At 42.2% G+C, this 24,583-nt stretch overlaps 2 protein-coding genes across 4 annotated transcripts in view; both read left to right on the top strand.

Moving 5' to 3' along the window:
- Positions 1 to 4,204: 4,204 nt before the first annotated feature.
- LOC124045607 (mid1-interacting protein 1-B-like) lies at positions 4,205 to 6,177 on the top strand. The gene has a single exon (XM_046365017.1). The coding sequence runs from the start codon at positions 4,834 to 4,836 to the stop codon at positions 5,305 to 5,307; it is 474 nt and encodes a 157-aa protein (XP_046220973.1). The 5' UTR covers positions 4,205 to 4,833; the 3' UTR covers positions 5,308 to 6,177.
- A 7,538-nt stretch (positions 6,178 to 13,715) lies between these two features.
- Positions 13,716 to 24,583, top strand: part of si:dkey-100n23.5 (cyclic AMP receptor-like protein A) — a 117,109-nt gene continuing 106,241 nt past the window's right edge. The window contains exon 1 of one of the 3 annotated variants that reach the window (XM_046364775.1): positions 13,716 to 13,891. In XM_046364775.1, coding sequence (XP_046220731.1) covers positions 13,808 to 13,891 — 84 coding nt within the window. In that variant the 5' untranslated portion in view covers positions 13,716 to 13,807. Of the gene's footprint in view, positions 13,892 to 13,931; positions 15,017 to 16,592; positions 16,877 to 24,583 lie in introns of those variants that run through there. The other 2 variants (XM_046364783.1, XM_046364793.1) reach the window with 2 other exon arrangements.

Here is a 24,583-nt window from a genome sequence, read left to right as displayed (position 1 = left end):
TACTAATTGAGTGTTTGTAAACTTCTGACCCACTGGCAATGTGATCAAAGAAATAAAAGTGGAAATTAATCATTCTCTTTAAAACTTTTTTTACCCCCAATTTCATAGCATTCAATTGTTAGTAGTTACTGTCTTGTCTCATCGCTTCAACTCCCATACGGGCTCGGGAGAGACATGCGTCCTCCAAAACACAACCTAACCAAGCTGCACTGCTTCTTAACACAGCGTGCATCCAACCCAGAAGCCAGCTGCACCAATGTGTCAGAAACACCATGCACCTGGCGACCTGGTCAGCAGGCAATGTGCCCAGCCCGCCACAAGTGGCGCGATGAGACAAGGATATCCCTATCAGCCAAACCCTCCCTATTTTTTTTATCCCCTTTTCTCCCGAATTTCGTGGTTAACCAATTGTTTTTAGTAGCTACTATCTTGTCTCATCGCTACAACTCCCGTACGGGCTCGGGAGAGACAAAGGTTGAAAGTCATGCTTCTTAACACAGCGTGCATCCAACCCAGAAGCCAGCTGCAACAATGTGTCGGAGGAAACACCGACTTGGTTAGCGCGCACTGCGCCCGGCCCGCCACAGGAGTCGCTGGTGCGTGATGAGACAAGGACATCCCTACCGGCCAAGCCCTCCATAAAACGGACGACTATAAGGCCAATTGTGCGTCGCCCCACAGACCTCCCGGTCGCGGCCGGTTACGACAGATCCTGGGCGCGAACCCAGAGTCTCTGATGTGCTGGTGGTTAACTGTAAGTGTTAACTTGCCCTTAACCCTTAACCACTGCCCCACCCGAGAGGCCCGATTGAATCCCTTCTTACACAACTCGTAGTATGACCACAAACACTTAATTGAAGAATCTCTACTGGTCACCAATCACCGGCAAACATTTAATTGAAGAATCCCTACTGTTGACCAATCACGAATGAAGGGGAGTAGTCTTCAGAACAGACATAACAAACCTTGCAGAAGACCAAAAAGAACAAAAACGTCACAAAATGTTGCCATAATATACGCACAGACTGTTACGAACTGTTTCAGATGATGCCTTTAAGAGGAGCAGAGGCAAAATTGAGAAGTATAATTATCGGAATGGAAGGAAGGGAGGAAGGGTGAGACCGAGAGAGATCGACTGACTAAGCAGGTTTTGTCATGTACTGTATGTTGACATTCCTCCCATTCTTGCTGAACAGTTCAGTGTTTAGAACACTGATTCAATCTGTATAGTTTCTCTCCAGACATTCCAGAACACTCTCTCTACACCCATTACAGTGCCTTGCGAAAGTATTCGGCCCCCTTGAACTTTGCGACCTTTTGCCACATTTCAGGCTTCAAACATAAATATATAAAACTGTATTTTTTTGTGAAGAATCAACAACAAGTGGGACACAATCATGAAGTGGAACGACATTTATTGGATATTTCAAACTTTTTTAACAAATCAAAAATAGAAAAATTGGGCGTGCAAAATTATTCAGCCCCCTTAAGTTAATACTTTGTAGCGCCACCTTTTGCTGCGATTACAGCTGTAAGTCGCTTGGGGTATGTCTCTATCAGTTTTGCACATCGAGAGACTGAAATTATTTCCCATTCCTCCTTGTAAAACAGCTCGAGCTCAATGAGGTTGGATGGAGAGCATTTGTGAACAGCAGTTTTCAGTTCTTTCCACAGATTCTCGATTGGATTCAGGTCTGGACTTTGACTTGGCCATTCTAACACCTGGATATGTTTATTTTTGAACCATTCCATTGTAGATTTTGCTTTATGTTTTGGATCATTCCCTTGTTGGAAGACAAATCTCCGTCCCAGTCTCAGGTCTTTTGCAGACTCCATCAGGTTTTCTTCCAGAATGGTCCTGTATTTGGCTCCATCCATCTTCCCATCAATTTTAACCATCTTCCCTGTCCCTGCTGAAGAAAAGCAGGACCAAACCATGATGCTGCCACCACCATGTTTGACAGTGGGGATGGTGTGTTCAGGGTGATGAGCTGTGTTGCTTTTACGCCAAACATAACGTTTTGCATTGTTGCCAAAAAGTTCAATTTTGGTTTCATCTGACCAGAGCACCTTCTTCCACATGTTTGGTGTGTCTCCCAAGTGGCTTGTGGCAAACTTTAAACAACACTTTTTATGGATATCTTTAAGAAATGGCTTTCTTCTTGCCACTCTTCCATAAAGGCCAGATTTGTGCAATATACGACTGATTGTTGTCCTATGGACAGAGTCTCCCACCTCAGCTGTAGATCTCTGCAGTTCATCCAGAGTGATCATGGGCCTCTTGGCTGCATCTCGGATCAGTCTTCTCCTTGTATGAGCTGAAAGTTTAGAGGGACGGCCAGGTCTTTGTAGATTTGCAGTGGTCTGATACTCCTTCCATTTCAATATTATCGCTTGCACAGTGCTCCTTGGGATGTTTAAAGCTTGGGAAATCTTTTTGTATCCAAATCCGGCTTTAAACTTCTTCACAACAGTATCTCGGACCTGCCTGGTGTGTTCCTTGTTCTCCGTGATGCTCTCTGCGCTTTTAACGGACCTCTGAGACTATCACAGTGCAGGTGCATTTATTCGGAGACTTGATTACACACAGGTGGACTGTATTTATCATCATTAGTCATTTAGGTCAACATTGGATCATTCAGAGATCCTCACTGAACTTCTGGAGAGAGTTTGCTGCACTGAAAGTAAAGGGGCTGAATAATTTTGCACGCCCAATTTTTCCGTTTTTGATTTGTTAAAAAAGTTTTCAATATCCAATAAATGTCGTTCCACTTCATGATTGTGTCCCACTTGTTGTTGATTCTTCACAAAAATACAGTTTTATATCTTTATGTTTGAAGTGTGGCAAAAGGTCGCAAAGTTCAAGGGGGCCTAATACTTTCGGAAAGGCACTGTATCTCCTACCTGCATCTTTATGTGTGTGTGTGCGCATGTGCATTTGTGTAATTGTGAGTGTATGTGTGTGACACATGAGTGCAAACTCATATTTCTATTTCTACTTTTATCAGGCCCAATCATTACTGCTAAATGGTACTACCTGGAATGAATCATTGCTTGATGTGACTGCTTGGGCAGTACTGACAGATTGTTCTTTTTGATTGATTTCTTCTTCTAATTCATCTAAGAGTGAGGTGCAAAGTCCTCATACATATAGCTATTTCGAGGATTGCCATAGGCCAAATAAATCTATTTGGTGAGTGCTGTCCTACATCATGTAGATGGACCAGGCTGTAGTCACAATGATTCAGCACCCTGGTTGCAAGAGATAATCATTTTGTGGTGACTGAAAGCATGTTGTTTGCTATCTCTGTCATGTGTTGATTGTGCTGGTGGTTAACTGTAAGTGTTAACTTGTGATTAGATTTCAGACTGGCTGGGCTGAATCATTTTCGCCCACTTGTTGTGGTGTTTTGCTTTACCATGTCAGTGAGTTCTGTCTATGTGGGGCAACCGGTCTCTGTTGATTTCCCCTGGTGATGGTCAACTATTGACCTTCAGGGGGGTGGGGGTAGTTTCAGCTGTTCTCGTCAGTCTTTCATGGTAAGGGCAATAGGGGTATTAGTTTGTCTCTAACTGTAATAATTACTGTCAAAGGCAAAGCAGCTGATAGATACTGTATATGAATGGGATGATAACATTGCCCTGAATATAATATAATAGAATAACTTTCTTTTTTTCTATGGCACTGCATCTCAGTAGGCTCATTGTAAATAAGAATTTGTTCTTAACCGACTTGCCTGGTTAAATAAAGGTTACATTTAAAATATAGTTCAGCCTAGTTTGGAAAAATCGCTGATCCAGGAGATGGATGAATAACTTTACTCTGACAACCTATTAGTGTTGGCCTATGTCCTAACAATACAGACCTTGCGGACTCGTCTCCAACAAGAAAAAGGTGGAATGTATAGGGTTAATCCTCTGCTTTCCCCATTGACAGGGATCCAGTGCTTCGCTTCCCTCCTTCACCCACCGATTGGTCAATAGAGAGCTAGTCCCGGCGCCGAGACAGACAGCCGAACATATGATTGGTTTCAATTGGAGGCACGGTTGTGGGCTGATAGCTTTCTCATGAATATTCATAACCTGGCGTTCTGCTAGGTCAGACCTCGCCCTGAATAGTTTATCCCGTGAGGTTGCTGGGTTTGATGTCGCGTCAGTCATGTTTGCATTGGAATACATGAGAGCAAAATATAGGCCAATGTGAATGAAGTTTGAATTCGATTGCAATGTAAACTATAATTCGTTTTTAGTGTGCTTGGTGTGTGTGAGTTTTGAGAAAGCTCACTTATAAACCATTGTGCTGTGTTTGAGTGGCTGATGCGCAACACAGGCAGACAATTGCGCGAACATAGAGCCTCCTATCATTTGGTTTGCGGAAGATGAATTCATTGCTTTCTTACTGGACACTGGGCAAGGGCCGGGTAGTAGGCATATCGCTACTGGGAGGCCAATCCCCTTCATGCAAACTATGTCAACATGTTTTTTCTGTCTGTGCACTAGCTCATTGGAGTCCGGTTACTGTAGAGGTAGAATAATCCTGACAAACAGGTTCTGGGCACGCCCTTGGACACGAATCCACCTGCTCTATAAAGATCCGACCGGGGACCAGTAAGAGTCAGAACAGAAACGAAAAGAAGAAGGAATAGGCAAAAGAAGAAACGAGAACAACTGCCAAACTCTCTTCATAGCTCTGTTTAATAATTTAATACAAAAGGACAAGCCGCTTTCCAAAGCCGATTAGAACGTAGAAGAAACGAACTATCCAGCTCTGGTTGACAGTTATACATTTAATTTATAAAATAAGTTCAAGAATCAACAACAGTCGCTAAAATAATGCAGATCTCAGAATCCCACCTGCAGAAGAACTCCCTGTTCAACTCAATGAACCGCTTCATCGGTGCCGTCAACAACATGGACCAGACGGTAATGGTGCCCAGCCTGCTGCGGGACGTCCCCCTTGAAGAGGAGAGGGAGATGGCCGCCCTGAAAAGCTCGGGAAACAGCGACATCGAGGACGGGGACATGTACAGCTACTACCAGCTGCTCAAGTCTATCCGTTGCGACATCGAGTGGGGAGTGATGCGTGCTGAGGAAGCCAAGAAGCGAAAGGAGAGCCGGGCTTCCATCTCACGGCTGGATTCAGCGGAGGAAGATTCTGAGGTGTCGTCCGAGGAAGACGAGGATAACCTGCAGAAGCAGTTCCAGTTCCACATGACGGGGCTCCACGGGGTGCTGTCCAAGCTGACGCAACAGGCCAACACCCTGACCAACCGCTACAAGCAGGAGATCGGCATTGGATGCTACTAAAATGCAGCGCAACGATGATCCCGGATGATCGATTCTCATTCCCTGGTGATCGATTGTGTATTATTTAGCGGGAATGAGGTGACCTGAACTGAATAGTCTATAACTGATGAAATTCCTTTGAATGGATGGAGATAGAAATAAAATAGAGAGACAGAAATAAACGTTTCTGCTCTCTATATGTGGTATTATTTTACCTTTGTGTTATATTGTGTCGATCCATGGTAATGTTGTGGTTGACCTGCTATGTGGTATATCCGGGTTCCACAACACCTGTTTGCACTCTGATTTTTTACCACCATGTCTATGTTTTATGCACGGTGTTCAATGGCGCCCCATGCCTTCAGCTCAAGTGACACAGATAATACACGTGTATACATTTATTTAATATTGATGTATTTAACTTGTTACCTCGCACTGTATGTTTGAGAGCTGTATATTTCAAGGTTGAAGAAGTGCATGACCTCAGAGACGTTTGGCTATATTTTTTAACTTCCCAGTAAGGGGAAATGCTCATAGGATTTAGCATGTCTAATATTGCCAGTGTGTCAAATAGTCTGTACAGGTCTTGTATATTTTTCCTTATTATTATGTTTCTTTATTATGTGCTTAGCTAAATGGAGGAGGCTTGAGAGATTCTTGCCTATGATCCCATTGCTGCCCTATATGACCAATGAACTGAAATCAACCGATGGTTCTTCTGCATAGAGAATAATGAAGGATTCCAAGAGGTCATATTAATATGTTGCTGTTGCCATGGTATTTATGGAGAGGTGAAACTCCACAAGCCATTGTTTTTGTATGTACTATATTATGTTTTTGTATTGAAGATTCTGTATTTGTACTGAGAATTAAACTTTTTTATAAAGGAAATGAATTTGTTATGCAAGTTCTTTGCCTATAGCAACACTTCACCTAGAATGTTGTGGAACAGGATTAGAATTGCAACAGCTATCTTCCTCCAACTGACCCCAATACATTTCAACCCGTGTTTGACATTTCCCTAACATTCAATGTTCGTCCTGGGATCACTCCATCTTATGTTCATATGTACATGTTTCTTTACAAACCCTATTCACCCTAAACAAACACTTACAGGCATACAAAGAGAGAGTGTACCTGTAACAACAATACACTTGTCAAACATAATTCAACTTGAAGCACGCAGAAACACATAGGTTACGCTCAAGATACAAAACAAACATATTTTTGGTAACATGCATTAAAATTGCTCATATTGAAGTACAAGTCATCAAGTAAGAAGGAATCATGAAAGTGTCAATCTGTTCTCAGCCACAGTAGCTGCATACGCTGCATCCATCCAGCTCAGATTCAAGGAATTTGCAGGGCATTGAAATAGACCCCTCTAATTCTGGATGCAAGATTAGGAAACATTCACTGACTATTATGACCATGCAAATACAGCTCCCAAGAGTACATTTTCTATTTCTTTTTTGACATTTGAGTCATTTAGCAGACACTCTTATCTAGAGGGACGTACAGTTAGTGCATTCATCTTCAGATAGCTTGGTGAGACAACTACATATCACAGCTGTAGGAAGTACATTTTTCCAGAGTGAAGAACTTATCAGCAGTCAGTGCGTGCAGGAAAAGAAAATAACTTTTTTATATGGGGGGGGGGGGTTAAGGGGAATAAGACTGAGATGTTTTATTTAAGATACTCTTTGAAGAGATAGGATTTCAGTCAGACATTTTTGGAAGAAGGGCAAGGACTCAGCTGTCTTAGCTTCAGGGGGAAGCTTGTTCCGCCATTGGGGTGCCAGGACAGAGAAGAGCTTTGACTGGGCTGAGCGGGAGCTGACCCCCGTAGGTTTGGGACGGCCAAGAGACCTGTGGTGGCAGGATGGAGTGCACAAGGTTGGTGTGTACGGTTTGAGCATAGCCTGAAGGTAGTTGCTCTTTGCTTTTGAAATAGTGAGATGTTTAGTACACACATCAAATCAAATTTGATTTGTTACATGCTTTGTAAACAACAAGTGTAGACTAACAGTGAAATGCTTACTTACGGGCCCTTCCCAACAATGCAGAGACAGAAAATAGAGAAATAATAGAAAATTAATAAGATGTAATAATAATAATAATAATAATAAATACACAATGAATAATTGTCACGCCCTGACCTTAGATATCTCCGTTTTTCTATATATTTCGGTTAGGTCAGGGTGTAACTAGGCTGGGTACTCTCATTTTTTGTATGTCTAGGTTTTTTTGTATGTCTAGGGATTTCTCGTATGTCTAGGGTTTTTGTAGTTCTAGTTTTTTTGCATGTCTAGGGATTTTTTGTATGTCTAGGGTTTTTTTAGTAGGTCTAGGGGTTTTGTATGTCTAGGGTTTTTGTATGTCTAGGGGTTTTGTATATATATGTTGGCCTGATATGGTTCCTATCAGAGACAGCTGTTTATGGTTGTCTCTGATTGGGGATCATATTTAGGTAGCCCTTTTCCCCACTTTCTGGTGTGGGCTCTTGACGATGTGTAGTTGCCTGTCAGCACTCTATTGTTTAGCTTCACGTTTTGGTTGTTATTTTGTTAGGTGTTCATTCTTTTAATAAAGAGAATGTACACATACCACGCTGCGCCTTGGTCTCCTTCATACGACGAACGTGACAATAATGATAACTTGGCTATATACACAAGGTACCAGTACAGAGTCTATGTTCAGTGGGACGAGGTAATGGAAGTAGAAAAATAAGCACTAAGACACGAGGGGGTGTGGTATAAGGCACGAAGGGGCTGTTCTTGGGTACAATGCAAATCGGAGTGCCTGTATACAGCCTTTAGCCGTGGTATATTAGCTGCATACCACATACATCTGAGATGCCTTATTGCTATTATAAACTGGTTACCAACGTAATGAGAGAAGTAAAAATAAACGTTTTGTCATAAATGTGATTATATACGGTATGATATACCACAGATGGCAGCCAATCAGCATTCAGGGCTCAAACCACCCAGTTTACAAGTACATTTATAAACTGGGTGGCTCGAGCCCTGGGTGCTGATTGGCCTGAAACCGTGGGATATCAGACCGTATACCACAGGTATGACAAACATTTATTTTTATTGCTCTAATTACGTTGGTAATGTTGGAGGCTGGGGAATGTTACTAGACAATAATCCAGTTTCTTATTACTGAAAGCACCTTTACTTTATCACGGATGCAATTGGACTTTGAAAATATGACAGTTGTAAGTTATTTAGCAATGGAAGTATTATGAACTATAACTAAGGTTGTCATGGGTGAGAAAGCTGGGGGTGTGGTGGTGGTGAAAGACATATAGAGGTACATTTATTGGCTGAGTGCATCATGCAGAGAGCTATGTGTGCAGTAAACTGTATATGACTTTGGGTTCATGGCATGGCTTTGTATGTATCCAAAACTCATGTTATTTTCCTTCGACATACATGTCCACTTATCTGAAATGATAGTGTTTCAACGTGGATATAATTTGTTTGGATATGCTATTCAATTTTCCATAAGAAGATCTGTCACAACCTGCAGCTGGTAAATGTCCTGGATTAACTGAGAAAAGTAACGACAGGGAAACACTTCAGGCTCACAAAAACACAAGACTTTCTTATACGTTTTTCTAATATAAAACCAGTATAAAAGAAACGGTCCAGTGTTTGTCTCTACAGTGCATTCGGAAAGTATTCAGACCCCTTGACCCTTTCCACCTTTTGTGATGTTACAGCCTTACTCTAAAATGGATTCAATAGTTTCCCCCCCTCATCAATCTACACACAATACCCCATAATGACAAAGCAAAAAGTGTTTTTCAGATTTTGGGGTAAAAAACAACTGAAATATCACATTTACATTTGTATTCAGACCCTTTACTCGGGACTTTGTTGAAGCACCTTTGGCAGCGATTAGAGCCTTAAGTCTTCTTGGTTATAAAGCTACAAGCTTGGCACAAATGTATTTGGGGAGTTTCTCCAATTCCTTTCTGCAGATTCTCTCAAGCTCTGTCAGGTTGGAGGAGAAGCGTCGCTGCACAGCTATTTTCAGGTCTCTCCAGAGATGTTTGATCGGGTTCAAGTCCGGGCTCTTTCCCTCAATCCTTAATCCTGACTAGTCTCCCAATCCCTGCCGCTGAAAAACATCTCCACAGCATGATGCTCACACCACCATGCTTCACCGCAGGGATGGTGCCAGGTTTCCTCCAGACATGACGCTTGGGATACAGGCCAAAGAGTTAAATATTGGTTTCATCAGACCAGAGAATAATGTTTCTCATGATCTGAGAGTCTTTAGGTGCTGGCTGTCATGTGCCTATTACTGAGGAGTGGCTTCCATCTGGACACTCTACAGAAAAGGCCTGATTGGTGGAGTGCTGCAGAGATGGTTGTCCTTTTGGAAGTTTCTCCAATCTCCACAGAGGTACTCTAGAGTTCTGTCATAGTGACCATCGGGTTCTTGGTCACCTCCCTGACCAAGGCCCTTCTCCCCCGATTGCTCAATTTGGCCGGACGGCCAGCTCTAGGAAGAGTCTTGGAGGTTCGAAACTTCTTCCATTTAAGAATGATGGAGGCCACTGTGTTCTTGGGGACCTTCAATGCTGCAGACATGTTTTGGTACCCTTCCCCAGATCTGTGCCTCGACACAATCCTGTCTCTGAGCTCTACAGACAATTCCTTCGACCTCATGGCTTAGGTTTTTGCTTTGACGTGCACTGTCAACTGTGGGACCTTATATAGACAGGTTTGTGCATTTCTAAATAATGTCCAAACAATTGAATTCACCAAAAATGTCTACAAACCTGTTTTTGCTTACACATTATGCAGTATTGTGTGTAGATTGATGAGGAATAAATGTAATTTAATCCATTTTAGAATAAGGCTGTAACGTAACTGTAACGGCGTTCGTCTGTTGAAGGAAGAGAGTCGGACCGAAATGCAGCGTAGTGGTTACTCATGACTTTAATGAAGGAAAACGGAACGATACATGAAATAACTGAAATACGAAAACAACAAACGGAACGAGAACCCTATTACAGCCTATCTGGTGAACACTACACAGAGACAGGAACAAACACCCACAAAATACAAAGCGAAAGTCAGGCTGCCTAAATACGGTTCCCAATCAGAGACAACGATAAGCACCTGACTCTAATTGAGAATCGCCTCAGGCAGCCAAGCCTATACCACACCCCTAATCAGCCGCGATCCCAAATAATACAAACCCCAATACGAAAAACAACATATAAACCCATGTCACACCCTGGCCTACCCAAACATATAACAAAAACACAAAATACAATGACCAAGGCGTGACAGTAACAAAATGTGGAAAAAGTCAAGGGGTCTGAATACTTTCCGAGCATACTGATCAATTTGATCATTACGTTTATTGTCCCACACCTAACATGTTTTTACTGCAAATACACTTCATGTTATAACGCAGCATTACAGTCATAGGATATTCAATATTATGTGCTACAAATGTGTTAGGGAGCAGACGTCACTGAGTGAGAGGCGAGGAGGAATGTAGGTGTGTGTGCGTGGTGTCTGTGTAGTGTGTTTGTTTCTTCTGTGTTGTCCCATTGTAACCTCATCTCTAGGAAACTGAGACAGAGGCATGTCAGTGTTGCCTCATCGTTCCTAGGGTGTGACAGTCTCTGAAGCTCTGAAGCCACCATTGGTAATGGGTGCAGCTGGGGCTTAGTGGCAACAATGAGCCTCTCTACACACATTTCCCACATTTCCCACATTTCACACACACACACACACACACACACACACACACACACACACACACACACACACACACACACACACACACACACACACACACACACACACACACACACACACACACACACACACACACACACACACACACACACACACACACACACACACACACACACACACACACACACACACACACACACACACACACACACACACACACACAAACACATACAAAGGGACACCTATTACAGACAAACACAGACCTTATTACACAAAAAAACTAAACTAAATCAATCATAAACTGACAATATTACCTTGTACTTACATACATACAGTACATACTCACATACAAAAACACACAGGACTGCTGCATATCGAATGACTGAATCTTCATTACAGGTTTCAGAAAATGTCTTTGGCATGAGGTCAGCACCAACTCTGTTTCCGAGTCCCACCCCTACAGCAGATTCCATTGTGGTGAAGCACAATAGCACTGAACAGAACAGAACCAGTTTAAGTCTAGATACCGAGAGCAACACCTCTTACCCATTGGCAAATACCTGAAGACATCCTGTGCCTTTACAGCAGTCACACCCCCACAGTATTCGTCCTCCTACTATCTATCTAATTAGTGTTGCAACATGTGGCTTTTGCTTTCCTCTGGATTCCTCATCATTTGGTCACTTCTCTGTCACCTATCCCTTTTCAGGCCAAAGGTATAGCTAAATGGGTCTGTTTGTGTTTGATAATAAAATGTATGTATTTCGTTTTGAAAACATCTTTAGTGATAATGATAACAACTTGTGATTATTGGCTAGCAGCTATCTCACCTCTTCTGTCAAATGTAGCAGTTGCTACAGCACTGGCAGGTCCTAAAAACGGCCTACACTTTGAAGGGTGTTTTTGCATTTCAAGGGACAAGGAAGGAATTCATTTGAAGGAAATCATTTCAAGGTTAATTACATGGTAATATCCAGTTAGGTGAATGTGAGGTTAGCCTGAAGTAGAATAGCATGGTACATTTAAGTAAAGTATCCGGTTTTACTGTATTTTAAAATGAGAAAGTGTGGAGGAGGTTTGCATTCAAAAACCAGATAAGTTGGTTCAAGATTTACAACCTCAATATTTACAACATTGCCATATTCCTGGCTGGCCACCAGCCTTTACCTCTTGCACATGCACAAAGATAGACATACATCTTACTGACAGGTATAATTGCATGTGAAAGGGTTAGCTAAAGTCTGCATAAGAAGAGAGAACCTCATCTTGAGGGTCATTACCAATAAAGTACAGTGTATAAACCCTGGATTTCTGATGCTATGTATTGGTCATTGAGAGGCTTTGAAGCTACCTGTTAGTCATATTGGCACTCCTCAGTAGGAGTCGTCATCCATAGGAATGAATGGAATTCTACAGTATTTCAATTAAATGTTTCAAAGATAAAATGAACTGTATTTAAGTTCTTAGCATTCATTGCCATGGTTGCCATTAAGTTTGCTTGTGACACAACAGTGGTAGGCCTGATCACCGACAACGATGAGACAGCCTATGGGGAGGAGGACTTTAGAACTGGCAGTGTGGTGCCAGGATAACAACCTCTCCCTCAACGTGAGCAAGACAAAGGAGCTGGTCGTGGACTACAGGAAAAGGCGGGCTGAACAGGCCCCCATTAACATCGACGGGGCTGTAGTGAAGCGGTTTGAGAGATTCAAGCTCCTTGGTGTCCACACCACCAACGAACTATCATGGTCCAAACACACCAAGCCAGTCATGAAGAGGGCACGACAAAACATTTTCCCCCTCAGGAGACTGAAAAGATTTGGTATGGGTCCCCAGATCCTCAAAAAGTTCTACAGCTGCACCATCGAGAGCATCCTGACTGGTTGATTCACTACCTGGAATGGCAACTGCTCGGGATCTGAGAGAGTAGTGCGTACGGCCCTGTACATAACTGGGACCAAGCATCCTGCCATCCAGGACCTATATAATAGGCGGTGTCAGAGTAAAGCCCGTAAAATTGTCAGAGACTCCAGTCACCCAAGTCATAGACTGTTTTCTCTGCTATCGCACAGCGAGCGGTACCGGAGTGCTAAGTCTAGGACCAAAAGGTTCCTTAACAGCTTCTATCCCCAAGCCATAAGACTGCTGAACAGTTAATAAAATGGCCACCAGACTATTTACATTGATCCCCCTCCATTTGTTTTGTACACTGCTGCCATAATCTATGCATAGACACTTCACCCCTACCTGCATGTACAAATGACCTCAAATAACCTGTACCCCTGCACACTGACTCGGTACCGGTGCCCCCTGTATATAGCCTCGTTATTGTTATTTTATTGTGTTACTTTTTATTATTTTTTACTTTAGTTTATTTGGTAAATATTTTCTTAACTCTTCTTGAACTGCACTGTTGGTTAATCAGTTAGGGTCAAGGTAGTGGAATGGGGTGGTGAATTTAAGTGTTTATAAAATAGTGGTATATAGGTGTAGGGTTAGTGGTACAATTGTTTCCTTTTCTCCCTTCCTTTTATTTTTGTAACATAAAAATGTCCAATTGTGACGTGTCGACCACACACTACCGCACAGTAGGTGGCGGCATGAACAAACAAAATGTTTGAACGACATAATACCAAAGAAGAAGATCACTTTGCGTTTGTAGCGTCCATTCTGTTTGTCCTTAGCCGTGCACTGTAGCTAGCTAGGAAGTTGATGTCATCACATTTCACATGATGTGTAGCGACGTCCAAACATCAAAACATTGCTAGCAAATTGTTTAAAAAAAAATGGATAGTAACAATATAATTCCATTAAATAACGACAGTAGACGCTGTATTTTCTTTAATACAGATTCTGACGACTATCGATGTGTAAGTAGCTTCGTACAGTACCTAGCTAACAACAATATGCAATTGGCATGGGGAAATAGCATGCTAGCGAGCTAGATAACTGGTTAACTGTTGCATTTTTGTTGACAGATCCATCGTTTATTCTAACCGTCTGTGTTTACCAATAATATACGTGACTAATGCTGGCAGCTTTAAGCAATTCATTTGTTACTTTGGAATGTCGGCTAGTTAGTGACCGACCGGTATTAAAATGGGTGCCATACTGTAGGTAGTTGGTTGGTTAGCTAATATCATGCTGGCTAACAACTTGTGTATGCTGGCCAAGTGTGGCATTGGTGTTGTCAGTTCCTTTGACTGACTGAGTTATGACAAGTGAGTAGCAAGCTTTGTTTTTCTTTTGACAGCTGAAAATGTTGGGCAACCATAATTCCTTATCATAACATTATTATAGCTCACTTATATGTGATAGCTGGTGTTCACTGGTTTCGGCGTCCCTATGCTGTGTGAGTGTATGTGTTTGGTATCTTACTAAATACATTAACATGCACACTAATAATTTGATATTAAACTGATGACATTAGTCATGCTTATCTTAATCGGCATAAGGTCATAATCGAAGTATGTATACGCCGAATTAAACACCTGGTTTTCTGAGCAATCTTTTGAATGAACTTATATATATATATGCCATTTAGCAGACGCTTTTATCCAAAGCTTATTCGGCGTTCCAGTGGTGTATTTGATCTGCGCATTTGCCAGCACCGGGTAACGTTAGCGCAAACTTCCCTCTTAAAGCCATTTTATGCTTGGTCCGAAAATGTCGGAGACGCCATAAGGATGGTGTGACGCAATTGCAGAGTCTCCGGAGTCATGCAGGGGCCAAAATGACCTCCGGTAACTGCTCAAATGTTGTACCAATAAGGAGGGTTCCGTAAAGCTCCACATTGACATGACTGGTTGGCATAAGTTTCTGTATAAACACAAACTCACTTCCTTGACAACTTCCTTGACAACAGTTCTGCACTGCTCCATAAAGCATAAGAAGTATGACTACCCTGACTTCTGTAGAGGCCACATTACCGTAAACGCTGCACGGCCAATGCAGACGACAGATTGACCATGCAACGCCTTTTACCCGCGAGTGAAGTATGCATCTTATAATTCGTTTTCAAGTTTATCAAAGTCCTATCAGTAGCTTGATTTCAGATGTGTCCATGTAAACAGGATTATTAGGGAAATCCTTCTTGCAAACCATGTGAACTTTTTAAACTAACTATTATATTAACCTGACAATCCACAATAATTTCATTGTTGTGTGCACATGTAACCGTGCTCACTGTCTCTCTTATAATGATGGTACAGAATGACATCAGCAGTGGTCACCTTCCTCAGTATCAGAGCACTGATGCTATACACACACTGGGCACACTATTCTCAGGGAAATTGCAAGGGTGTATGGGCAGTGCTGGAAAGTATTGCAATTAGATCCAAAATTGTATGTGTGTCTTAATGTCTGTCTTTGTATGTAGGCTATTGAAACAGCATCTCACACAAAACACCTGGCTCAAATTTGTCATCGGGTGTATATAGACAGAAAAAGCAATCACCTAATTTACACATGAACGATAGAGTAATGGCTTTGCAATCTGATCCAATGTTTTATGATTTGTGCGTGTGTTTCTATGGTCTGTCTGTGTGTCCATCTTCTTATTGTCTGTATCTAAACGGTATCTCATATGAACCGCTCGGCTCCCAAGTTGTCATCAGGTGTAGACAGACAGACAGTGCAGTGGCCTACTTTACACAGGAATGCTGCAGTAATGTTGTCCAGCCAAGAGCCCAAATAAACCACTGTTTGGCAGACATGCAATTGCTCTCATCCGACACCGGAAGCTGTCTTCCTAATCAGCCAACCTTGATAAAGATGCCCAGTTACCAAATAGGCCAAGACCTAAATCTGTCACCGAATGAACAGCTCTTTTGTCAGATGAGAAGTAGGCCTAATCGACTAACCCATATATATAGGGCATTTGATTTTCCAATTATTGAATTTGAGTTTCAAATCACTTCCTGAATTTACTGAATCAAAATAGAATCAACCCCAACCCTGGTACACATTTAGCACAGATGCAAACATACAGTGGCTTGTGAAAGTATTCACCCCCTTGCCATTTTTCCTATTTTGTTGCCTTACAACCTGGAATTAAAATGGATTTTTGGGGGGTTTGTATCATTCGATGCAAAATGTTTTTTTTGTAAAACACAAGAAATATGACAAAAACAAAAAAAACTTGAGCGTGTATAACTATTCTCCCCCCCAAGTCAATACTTTGTAGAGCCACCTTTTGCAACAATTACAGCTGCAAGTCTCTTGGGGTATGTCTAGCCTCTGGGATTTTTGCCCATTCTTCAAGGCAAAACTGCTCCAGCTCCATCAAGTGGAATGGGTTCTGCTGGTGTACAGCAATCTTTAAGTCATACCACAGTTTTTCAATTGGATTGAGTTCTGGGCTTTGACTAGGCCATTCCAAGACATTTAAATGTTTCCCCTTGAACTACTCAAGTGTTGCTTTAGCAGTATGCTTAGGGTCATTGTCCTGCTGGAAGGTGAAGCCCAGCTCTGTGGAGTATACTGCTTAAAGTGGCCCTATGGACAGATACTCCAATCACCGCTGTGGAGCTTTGCAGCTCCTTCAGGGTTATCTTTGGTCTCTTTGTTGCCTCTGATTAATGCCCTCCTTGCCTGGTCTGTGAGTTTTGGTGGGCGGCCCTCTCTTGGCAGGTTAGTTGTGGTGCCATATTCTTTCCATTTTTGAATAATGGATTTAGTGGTGTTCCGTGGGAAGTTCAAAGTTTCCAATATTTTTGATAACCCAACCCTGATCTGTACTTCTCTACAACTTTGTCCCTGACCTGTTTGGCGAGCTCCTTGGTCTTCATGGTGCCGCTTGCTTGGTGGTGCCCCTTGCTTTGTGGTGTTGCAGACTCTGGAGCCTTTCAGAACAGGTGTGTGTATATATATATACAGTTGAAGTCGGAAGTTCACATACACTTAGGTTGGAGTCATTAAAACAAATGTATCAACCACTCCACACATTTCTTGTTAACAAACTATAGTTTTGGCAAGTTGGTTAGAACATCTACTTTGTGCATGACACATGTCATTTTTCCAACAATTGTTTACAGACATATTATTTCACTTATAATTCACAATTCCAGTGGATCAGAAGTTTACATACACTAAGTTGACTTTGCCTTTATAAACAGCTTGGAAAATTCCAGAAAATGATATCATGGCTTTAGAAGCTTCTGATAGGCTAATTGACATAATTTGAGTCAATTGGAGATGTACCTATGGATGTATTTCAAGGCCTATCTTCAAACTCAGTGCCTCTTTGCTTGACATCATGGTAAAGTCAAAAGAAATCAGCCAAGACCTCAGAAAAACAATTGTAGACTTCCACTGGTCTGGTTCACCCTTTGGAGCAATTTCCAAATGCCTGAAGGTACCACGTTCATCTGTACAAACAATAGTACGCAAGTATAAACACTATGGGACCACACAGCCGTCATACCACTCAGGAAGGAGGCGTTCTGTCTCCTAGAGATGAATGTACTTTGGTGCGAAAAGTGCAAATTAATCCCAGCACAACAGCAAAGGACCCTGTGAAGATGCTGGAGGAAACGGGTACAAAAGTATCTATATCCACAGTAAAATGAGTCCTATATCGACATAACCTGAAAGGCCGCTCAGAAAGGAAGAAGCCACTGCTCCAAAACCGCCATAAAAAGCCAGACTATGGTTTGCAACTGCACATGGGGACAAAAATTGTACTTCTTGGAGAAATGTCCACTGGCCTGATAAAACAGAAATATAACTGTTTGGCCATAATGACCATCGTTATGTTTGTAGGAAAAAGGGGATGCTTGCCAGCTGAAGAACACCATCCCAACCGTGAAGCACGGGGGTGGCAGCATCATGTTGTGGGGTTGCTTTGCTGCAGGAGGGACTGGTGCACTTCACAAAATAGATGGCATCATGACGATGGGAAAATATGTGGATATATTGAAGCAACATCTCACGACATCAGTCAGGAAGTTAAAGCTTGGTCGCAAAAGGGTCCAAAAGCTGAAATAAATCATTCTCCCTACTATTATTCTGACATTTCACATTCTTAAAATAAAGTGGTGATCCTAACTGACCTAAAACAGGGAATTTGTACTAGGAAAAACTGAGTTTAAATGCATTTGGCTAAGGTGTATGTAATCTTCAGACGTCAACTGTATACTGAGATCATGTGACACTTAGATTGCACACAGGTGGACTTTATTTAATTATGTGACTTCTGGAGGTAATTGGTTGTTTAGGGGCTTATTTAGGGGAATCATAGCAAAGGAGGTGAATACATATGCACGCACCACTTTCCCCATTTTTTGTTTTTCCCTGAAGCAAGTTTTTTAAATTTAGACTATTTTGTGTATGTCCATTACTTGAAATCCAAATAAATATCCATTTAAATTACGGGTTGTGCAACAAAATAGGAAATGTCAAGGGGGATGAATACTTTTGCAAGGCACTGTATTATGTAAATATGGCCATTGGATGCTCAAATTCATTGATCCCGTGTTAGTTTTTACAGTTGGCCTTTATCCCATGGTCAAACTTGGTAGGATAAGAAGTGTGTGTGGTTCCTAGTTTGTAAACAAAGACACAGTGTAAACATTGTAGTGGTGGGTGTGATTGAAATCTAGCGTCCCAGTTTCCTGATAGTGATGAAATTTAGGCTTACGAGTGTTTTAATGATGCATTGTTTCTAGAACTGCCGAATATGTAACATGCCTTTCACAAAACACTAAGCTGGGAGAACATTTGCTAAGTGCGTCACGACGTGTCGATACTGATAGGATCGAAAGAAAAGCAACGCTGCTCTCAGATCAGCTTACTCCAATAAAATCTTACCATAACATTCTAATTATTCCACAATACTGACGACGGGACAGCTTCTAGAGAGATATCTCATATGGCTGCAAATATCGAGGCAGCTTAATAGTTATAAGCATTGCCCTATAATTAACCTATAAAAATGCACTCAATCAAGATTTGGCACATCATTGTGCACTTGTTACACATCATGAAATATATTGAGGCAACATTTTCAGACAGTAGCCGACAGTTACTAAATATAACTACATTTAATTATCATGAAATCTATTCCAATGTGATTGAAATACTATAAATACAATAGTATGTGGACACCCATTCAAATTAGTGGATTCGGCTATTTCAGCCACACCGTTGCTGACAGGTGTATAAAATGGAGCACCACAAGCCATGCAATCTCCATAATAAAACATTGGCAGTAGAATGGCCTTACTGAAGAGCTCAGTAACTTTCAATGTGGCACAGTCCTAGGACGCCACCTTTCCAACAAATAAGTTTGTCAAATTTCTGCCCTGCTAGAGTTGCCCCAGTCAACTGTAAGTGCTGTTATTGTGAAGTGGAAACGTCTAGGAGGAACAACCGCTCTGCCGCAAAGTGGTAGGCCACACAAGCTCACCGAACGGGACCACCGAGGGCTTGAAGGGCGTATTGTGTAAAAAATCGTCTGTCCTCGGTTGCAACACCCCCCCGCCAAGTTCCAAACTGCCTCTGGAAGCAACGTTAGTACATGAACTGTTAGTCGGGAGTTAAATGAAATGGGTTTCCGGGGCCGAGCAGTCGCACACAAGCCTAAGATCCCCATGCACAATGCTAAGCATTGGCTAGAATGGTGTAAAGCTCGCTGCCATTGGACTCTGGGGCAGTGGAAGTGATGAATCACGCTTCACCATCTGTCAGTCCGACTGACGAATCTGGGTTTGGTGGATACCAGGAGAACGCTACCGTCCTCAATGGGTAGTGCCAACTGTAGAGTTTGTTGGAGGAGGAATAATGGTCTGGGGCAGTTTTTCATGGTTCAGGCTCATTAGTTCCAATTGAAGGGAAATGTTAACGCTACAGCACACAATGACATTCTAGACGGTTCTGTGCTTCCAACTTTGTGATAACAGTTTGTGGAAGACCCTGTTTCAGCATGACAATGACTGTGCACAAAATGAGGTCCATACAGACATTGTTTGTCAAGATCGGTGTGGAAGAACTTGACTGGCCTGCACACAGCCCTGACCTCAACCCCGCCGAACACCTTTGGGATGAATTGGAACACGGACTTGCGAGCCAGGCCTATTCGCCTAACATCAGTGCTCGACCTCACTAATGCTCTTGTGGCTGAATGGAAGCAAATCCCAGCAGCAATGTTCCAACATCTAGTGGAAAGCCTTCCCAGAAGAGTGGAGGCTGTTACAGCAGCAAAGGGGGGACCAACTCCATATAAATTCCCATATAAATGAGCAGTTGTCCAGATACTTTAGGTCATGTAGTATGCATGTATAATTGGATGTAGCCTATACTGTATTTTTCTTTTAATGCAGTCATCTCAATTTTCATTTGAAGCATATTTTTATCCTGGGTTTGTAACAATTGCGAAGACATTGGTTACTTTGTATTTGAAGTCAACTTGGCTCTGGAATTCTCGGCGGTCACAGGGAGACAGATCAACCTCTTGATTCTTTGTTTAATGGAGATCTGTGAATAAAGTAACGCAAAAAGCATCTAACTTAGCTGTTCTACGATTGGTCTGAGGTAAATAACAAGGGTCTTTAAGTGCAACCTTTGTAACGATTGTTTTTGGAGACAGCTCTGGGATATAACGGTGAACTTTTGGGAAACCAGGCCCTGGTCTTTATTATTAATCAGGTTGAGAGTTCCCTGTGCCAATCTCTCCCATGGGCAAGACCGTCACTGTGGAAGGTCACTCACAGCAGCCCTGTTCTGCCGACTGCAGTGCAGACGCGTGTGTGTGTGTGTGTGTCTTTGTCGTGTTTGTTCTATGATTCTCTCAGCCCCAAATGGAGGGCCCCTCAAGACACTCGAGGGTGCTATTTAGCTGTTATGCATGCTTCACATTCTCAACTCTTTCTTTGTATCTGTCTCTCTCTCTTTCCCGCTCTCTCTGTCTCTGTCCCCTTCTCTGTTTGTGTGCATGTGTCTGTCTGTCTCTCTCTCTCCTTTCTCTCTCATGTTTATAGTTTGGATGAAAGCCAAAGTACATAGTCCTACAAAGGCCCTAGGTTATAAAACCATGCATGCCGTTGAAAAAAAGGGCTCCCACAGAGTGACAGGTACATGCATCCTAATGTAAAACAGGTTTCCTCTAGGTTGATCCTTATCTCTCTGTTGTTTGTGTGCATATGTCTACACTTTAGCCCTTAGCAATGCTTCTAATCCTAACCTTCTGGTAGAGATGGAAAGGCTTTCCCAAAAACCTTCTCAGTTAAATGTTAACTACAAAGTAGCCTATGCCTCGTGATTGTTTGCGTCTATTCAGTAGCCATTTGTTTTGCAAACTCTGCAATCACAGCGCTACAGAAATATTGCTCACCAGTGGTCTCTGGCTGGTGCACACTTGAATTACTGTAAAGAATAACTACTCCCAAAAATAGACATTTCTTAGATTATTCCCAGACCTCAAAGTGGTCTCCTGATGTGGTTTAAGGGTTGTTGTGGACTAAGAACATCCAGTTTTTTTGTGTGATTTTAGGAGCTCATATTGGACCTCCAGCTGTCCCATAGTAATGAATGTGTCGTATCGGGACGAGACAGACAGACAGGCAGGCAGCTATTCTCAGCCAGTCCAAATCATGAATCAGCTGGCATCATTTTTATGGATATACAGTGCATTTGGAAAGTATTCAGACCCCTTCCCCTTTTCCACATTTTGTTACATTGCAGACTTTTCTTTAATTTGATGAAATGGTATATTTAATCCATCTACACACACTACCCCGATATCACAAAGCAAAAACAGTTTTTTAAAACATTTTTGCAAATGTGTTAAAAAATAAAAACAGACCTTATTTACATAATTATTCAGACCCTTTATGAGTCTCAAATTGAGTTCAGGTGCATCCTGTTTCCATTGATCATACTTGAGATGTTTCTACAACTTGATTGGAGTCCACCTGTGGTAAATTCAATTGATTGGACATGATTTGGAAAGGCACACAACTGTCTATATAAGGTCTCACAGTTGACAGTTCATGTCAGAGAATTATCCGTAGAGCTCCGAGACCGGATTGTGTCGAGGCACAGATCTGGGGAAGGGAACCAAAACATTTATGCAGCATTGATGGTCCCCAAGAACACAGTGGCCTCCATTATTCTTAAATTTAAGAAGTTTGGAACCACCAAGACTCTTCCTAGAGCTGGCCGAACTGAGCAATCATGCGAGAAGGGTCTTGGTCAGGGAGGGTGACCAAGAACCCAATGGTCACTCTGACAGAGCTCCAGAGTTCCTTGGGGAGATGGGAGAACCTCCCAGAAGGACAACCATCTTTACAGCACTCCATCACTCAGGATTCTATGGTAGAGTGGCCAGATGGAAGCCACTCCTCAGTAAAAGGCACATAACAGCCCGCTTGGAGTTTGCCAAAAGACACCTAAAGGATGCCGCTGAAAAACATCCCCAAGCATGACGCTGCCACCACCATGCTTCACCGTAGGGATGGTGCCAGGTTTCCACCAGACGTGGCATTTGGCATTCTGGCAAAAGAGCTCAAACTTTGGTTTCATCAGACCAGAGAATCTTGTGAATCCTGGGACTGTGAGACTAGTCAGGATCGAGGGAAAGATAAATGGAGCAACAGTACAGAGAGATCCTTGAGGAAAACCTGCTCCAGAGCGATCAGGACCTCAGACTGGGGCAAAGGTTGACATTCCAACAGGGGAATGACCCTAAGCACACAGCCAATGAAACGCAGGAGTGGCTTCGGGGCAGGTTTCTGAATGTCCTTGAGTGGCCCAGCTAGATCCCAGAATTGAACGCGATGAAACATCTCTGGAGAGACCTGAAAATAGCTGTTTAGCGACGCTCCCCATCCAACCTGACAGAGCTTGAGAGGATCTGCAGAAAAGAATGGGAGAAACTCCCCAAATACAGGTGTGCCAAGCTTGTAGTGTCATATCCAAGAAGACTTGAGGCTGTAATCACTGTCAAAGGTGATTCAACAAAGTACTGAGTAAATTGTCTGAATACTTATGTAAATGTGATATTTCAGTTATTATTAAAAAGAAAGGAAATTCACATGAGCACCACAATGCCTATTCCACCAACACTCTACCAAGAATTTCCAGCACACAGCGTTGACCTACTACAATAGCTATGTTGGTATTGTACTTCAAACTATGTGTAGGCAGGTTGCTTAGCATTCAAAACATTTTCAAACAGCCTAATTCATGCCCTTAGAGGAGGTGCTTCCAAAATAATGTGATTTGTACAGTATACAAGGTAAATTATTGGATTTTTCACACACCACAGTAAGACATTATCCCATTACGCAACCTTTTCATGTTTTTTTAAAATTTTTTAAATGAAAGCAAACTTTGCTTCTATACTTACAAGTAACTGTTAGCTTACCTGTGTAATATTGGCATAAGCTCAGAACCACTTGTGTTTCCAACATTCATTTTTTGTGTCTGTCTTTTACTTTCAGTTTTGTACACCAGCTTTAAACAGCTGAAAATACAATATTTTTGGTTATCATTTAACATTTACATTTAAGTCATTTAGCAGACGCTCTTATCCAGAGCGACTTACAAATTGTTATGGAAAATATATTTCACAGGGGTTTAGATTATTCTCTACACGAGGTATTCCCAAACTGAGGTATGCAGTCGAGGGTACGCTAAATAAAAAAATCTATATTAATTTGTATTTTTTTCTTCACATTTTCAAACAGTTCATTTATATTTTCCAACGGGGCTATACATTTGGGTGAGGTTTTTTACTCGCCTGAGTAGCCTCGTTTTACTGGCAAAAAATGTCATCAAACCATCTAGTGTTCAGCGAAATAACAACAATGTCAAATACGGGTAGCCTAGTCAAATAATTAACATCCAATCACATTAACCATTAATGCCTTGCGGGAATTCCATTAACGGTCCGTATGTAGCCAAACGCAGCTGCTGCTCATTCCGTTTGCTCGAAAATGGATAAAAAAAGTAAGGCCTGTGTCCATCGAGACACATACCAGTTATACTGGTAGTACTGCTACTACCAGCAGTACTACACCTGCAACTGTTGACAACACAAGTTGTTCTGCTTCCACGAGCACATCCAGTGCTAGCATCAGTAATTCTAAATTTGTTGTTAGCCCAGCTAGCATGGACACTGACAGTTGTGACTCTGATGCAGCCGAAGAGCTACTGCCCCCTTACCAGGGAAAGCACCGACAACAGACAGACTACAAGCCACGGGAGTTTTTTGAGCGAGAATTAAGACGACTTTCGAGTAGTAAGACATGTATAAAAGCAACAGGGTCTAGAAGCGTCTTATGTTGAGCTGCCGAGTTGCTAGACAGGCAAGCCTATACTATTGTGGAGGACTTAATTCTTTCTGCTTCCGCGAATATGGCTGGGACAATGCTAGGGGAAAAGGGCCAAAAAACTATACAGACAATGTCTTCGTCAAACAACACTGTTTCACAACACATCAGTGACATGGCAGGAGATGTTTTGAAGCAATTACTGCTTCGCATACAAGGCAATGAATTATATGCGTTACAGCTGTATGAGTCAGCAGACATGGCGGGCCTGGCACAGCCCCTGGCATATGT

Source organism: Oncorhynchus gorbuscha, linkage group LG01 (genome assembly GCF_021184085.1).
Source record: "Oncorhynchus gorbuscha isolate QuinsamMale2020 ecotype Even-year linkage group LG01, OgorEven_v1.0, whole genome shotgun sequence".
NCBI lineage: Eukaryota > Metazoa > Chordata > Actinopteri > Salmoniformes > Salmonidae > Oncorhynchus > Oncorhynchus gorbuscha.
Note: the sequence above shows the minus strand (reverse complement) of the source record. Positions and strands in the feature narration are given on the sequence as shown.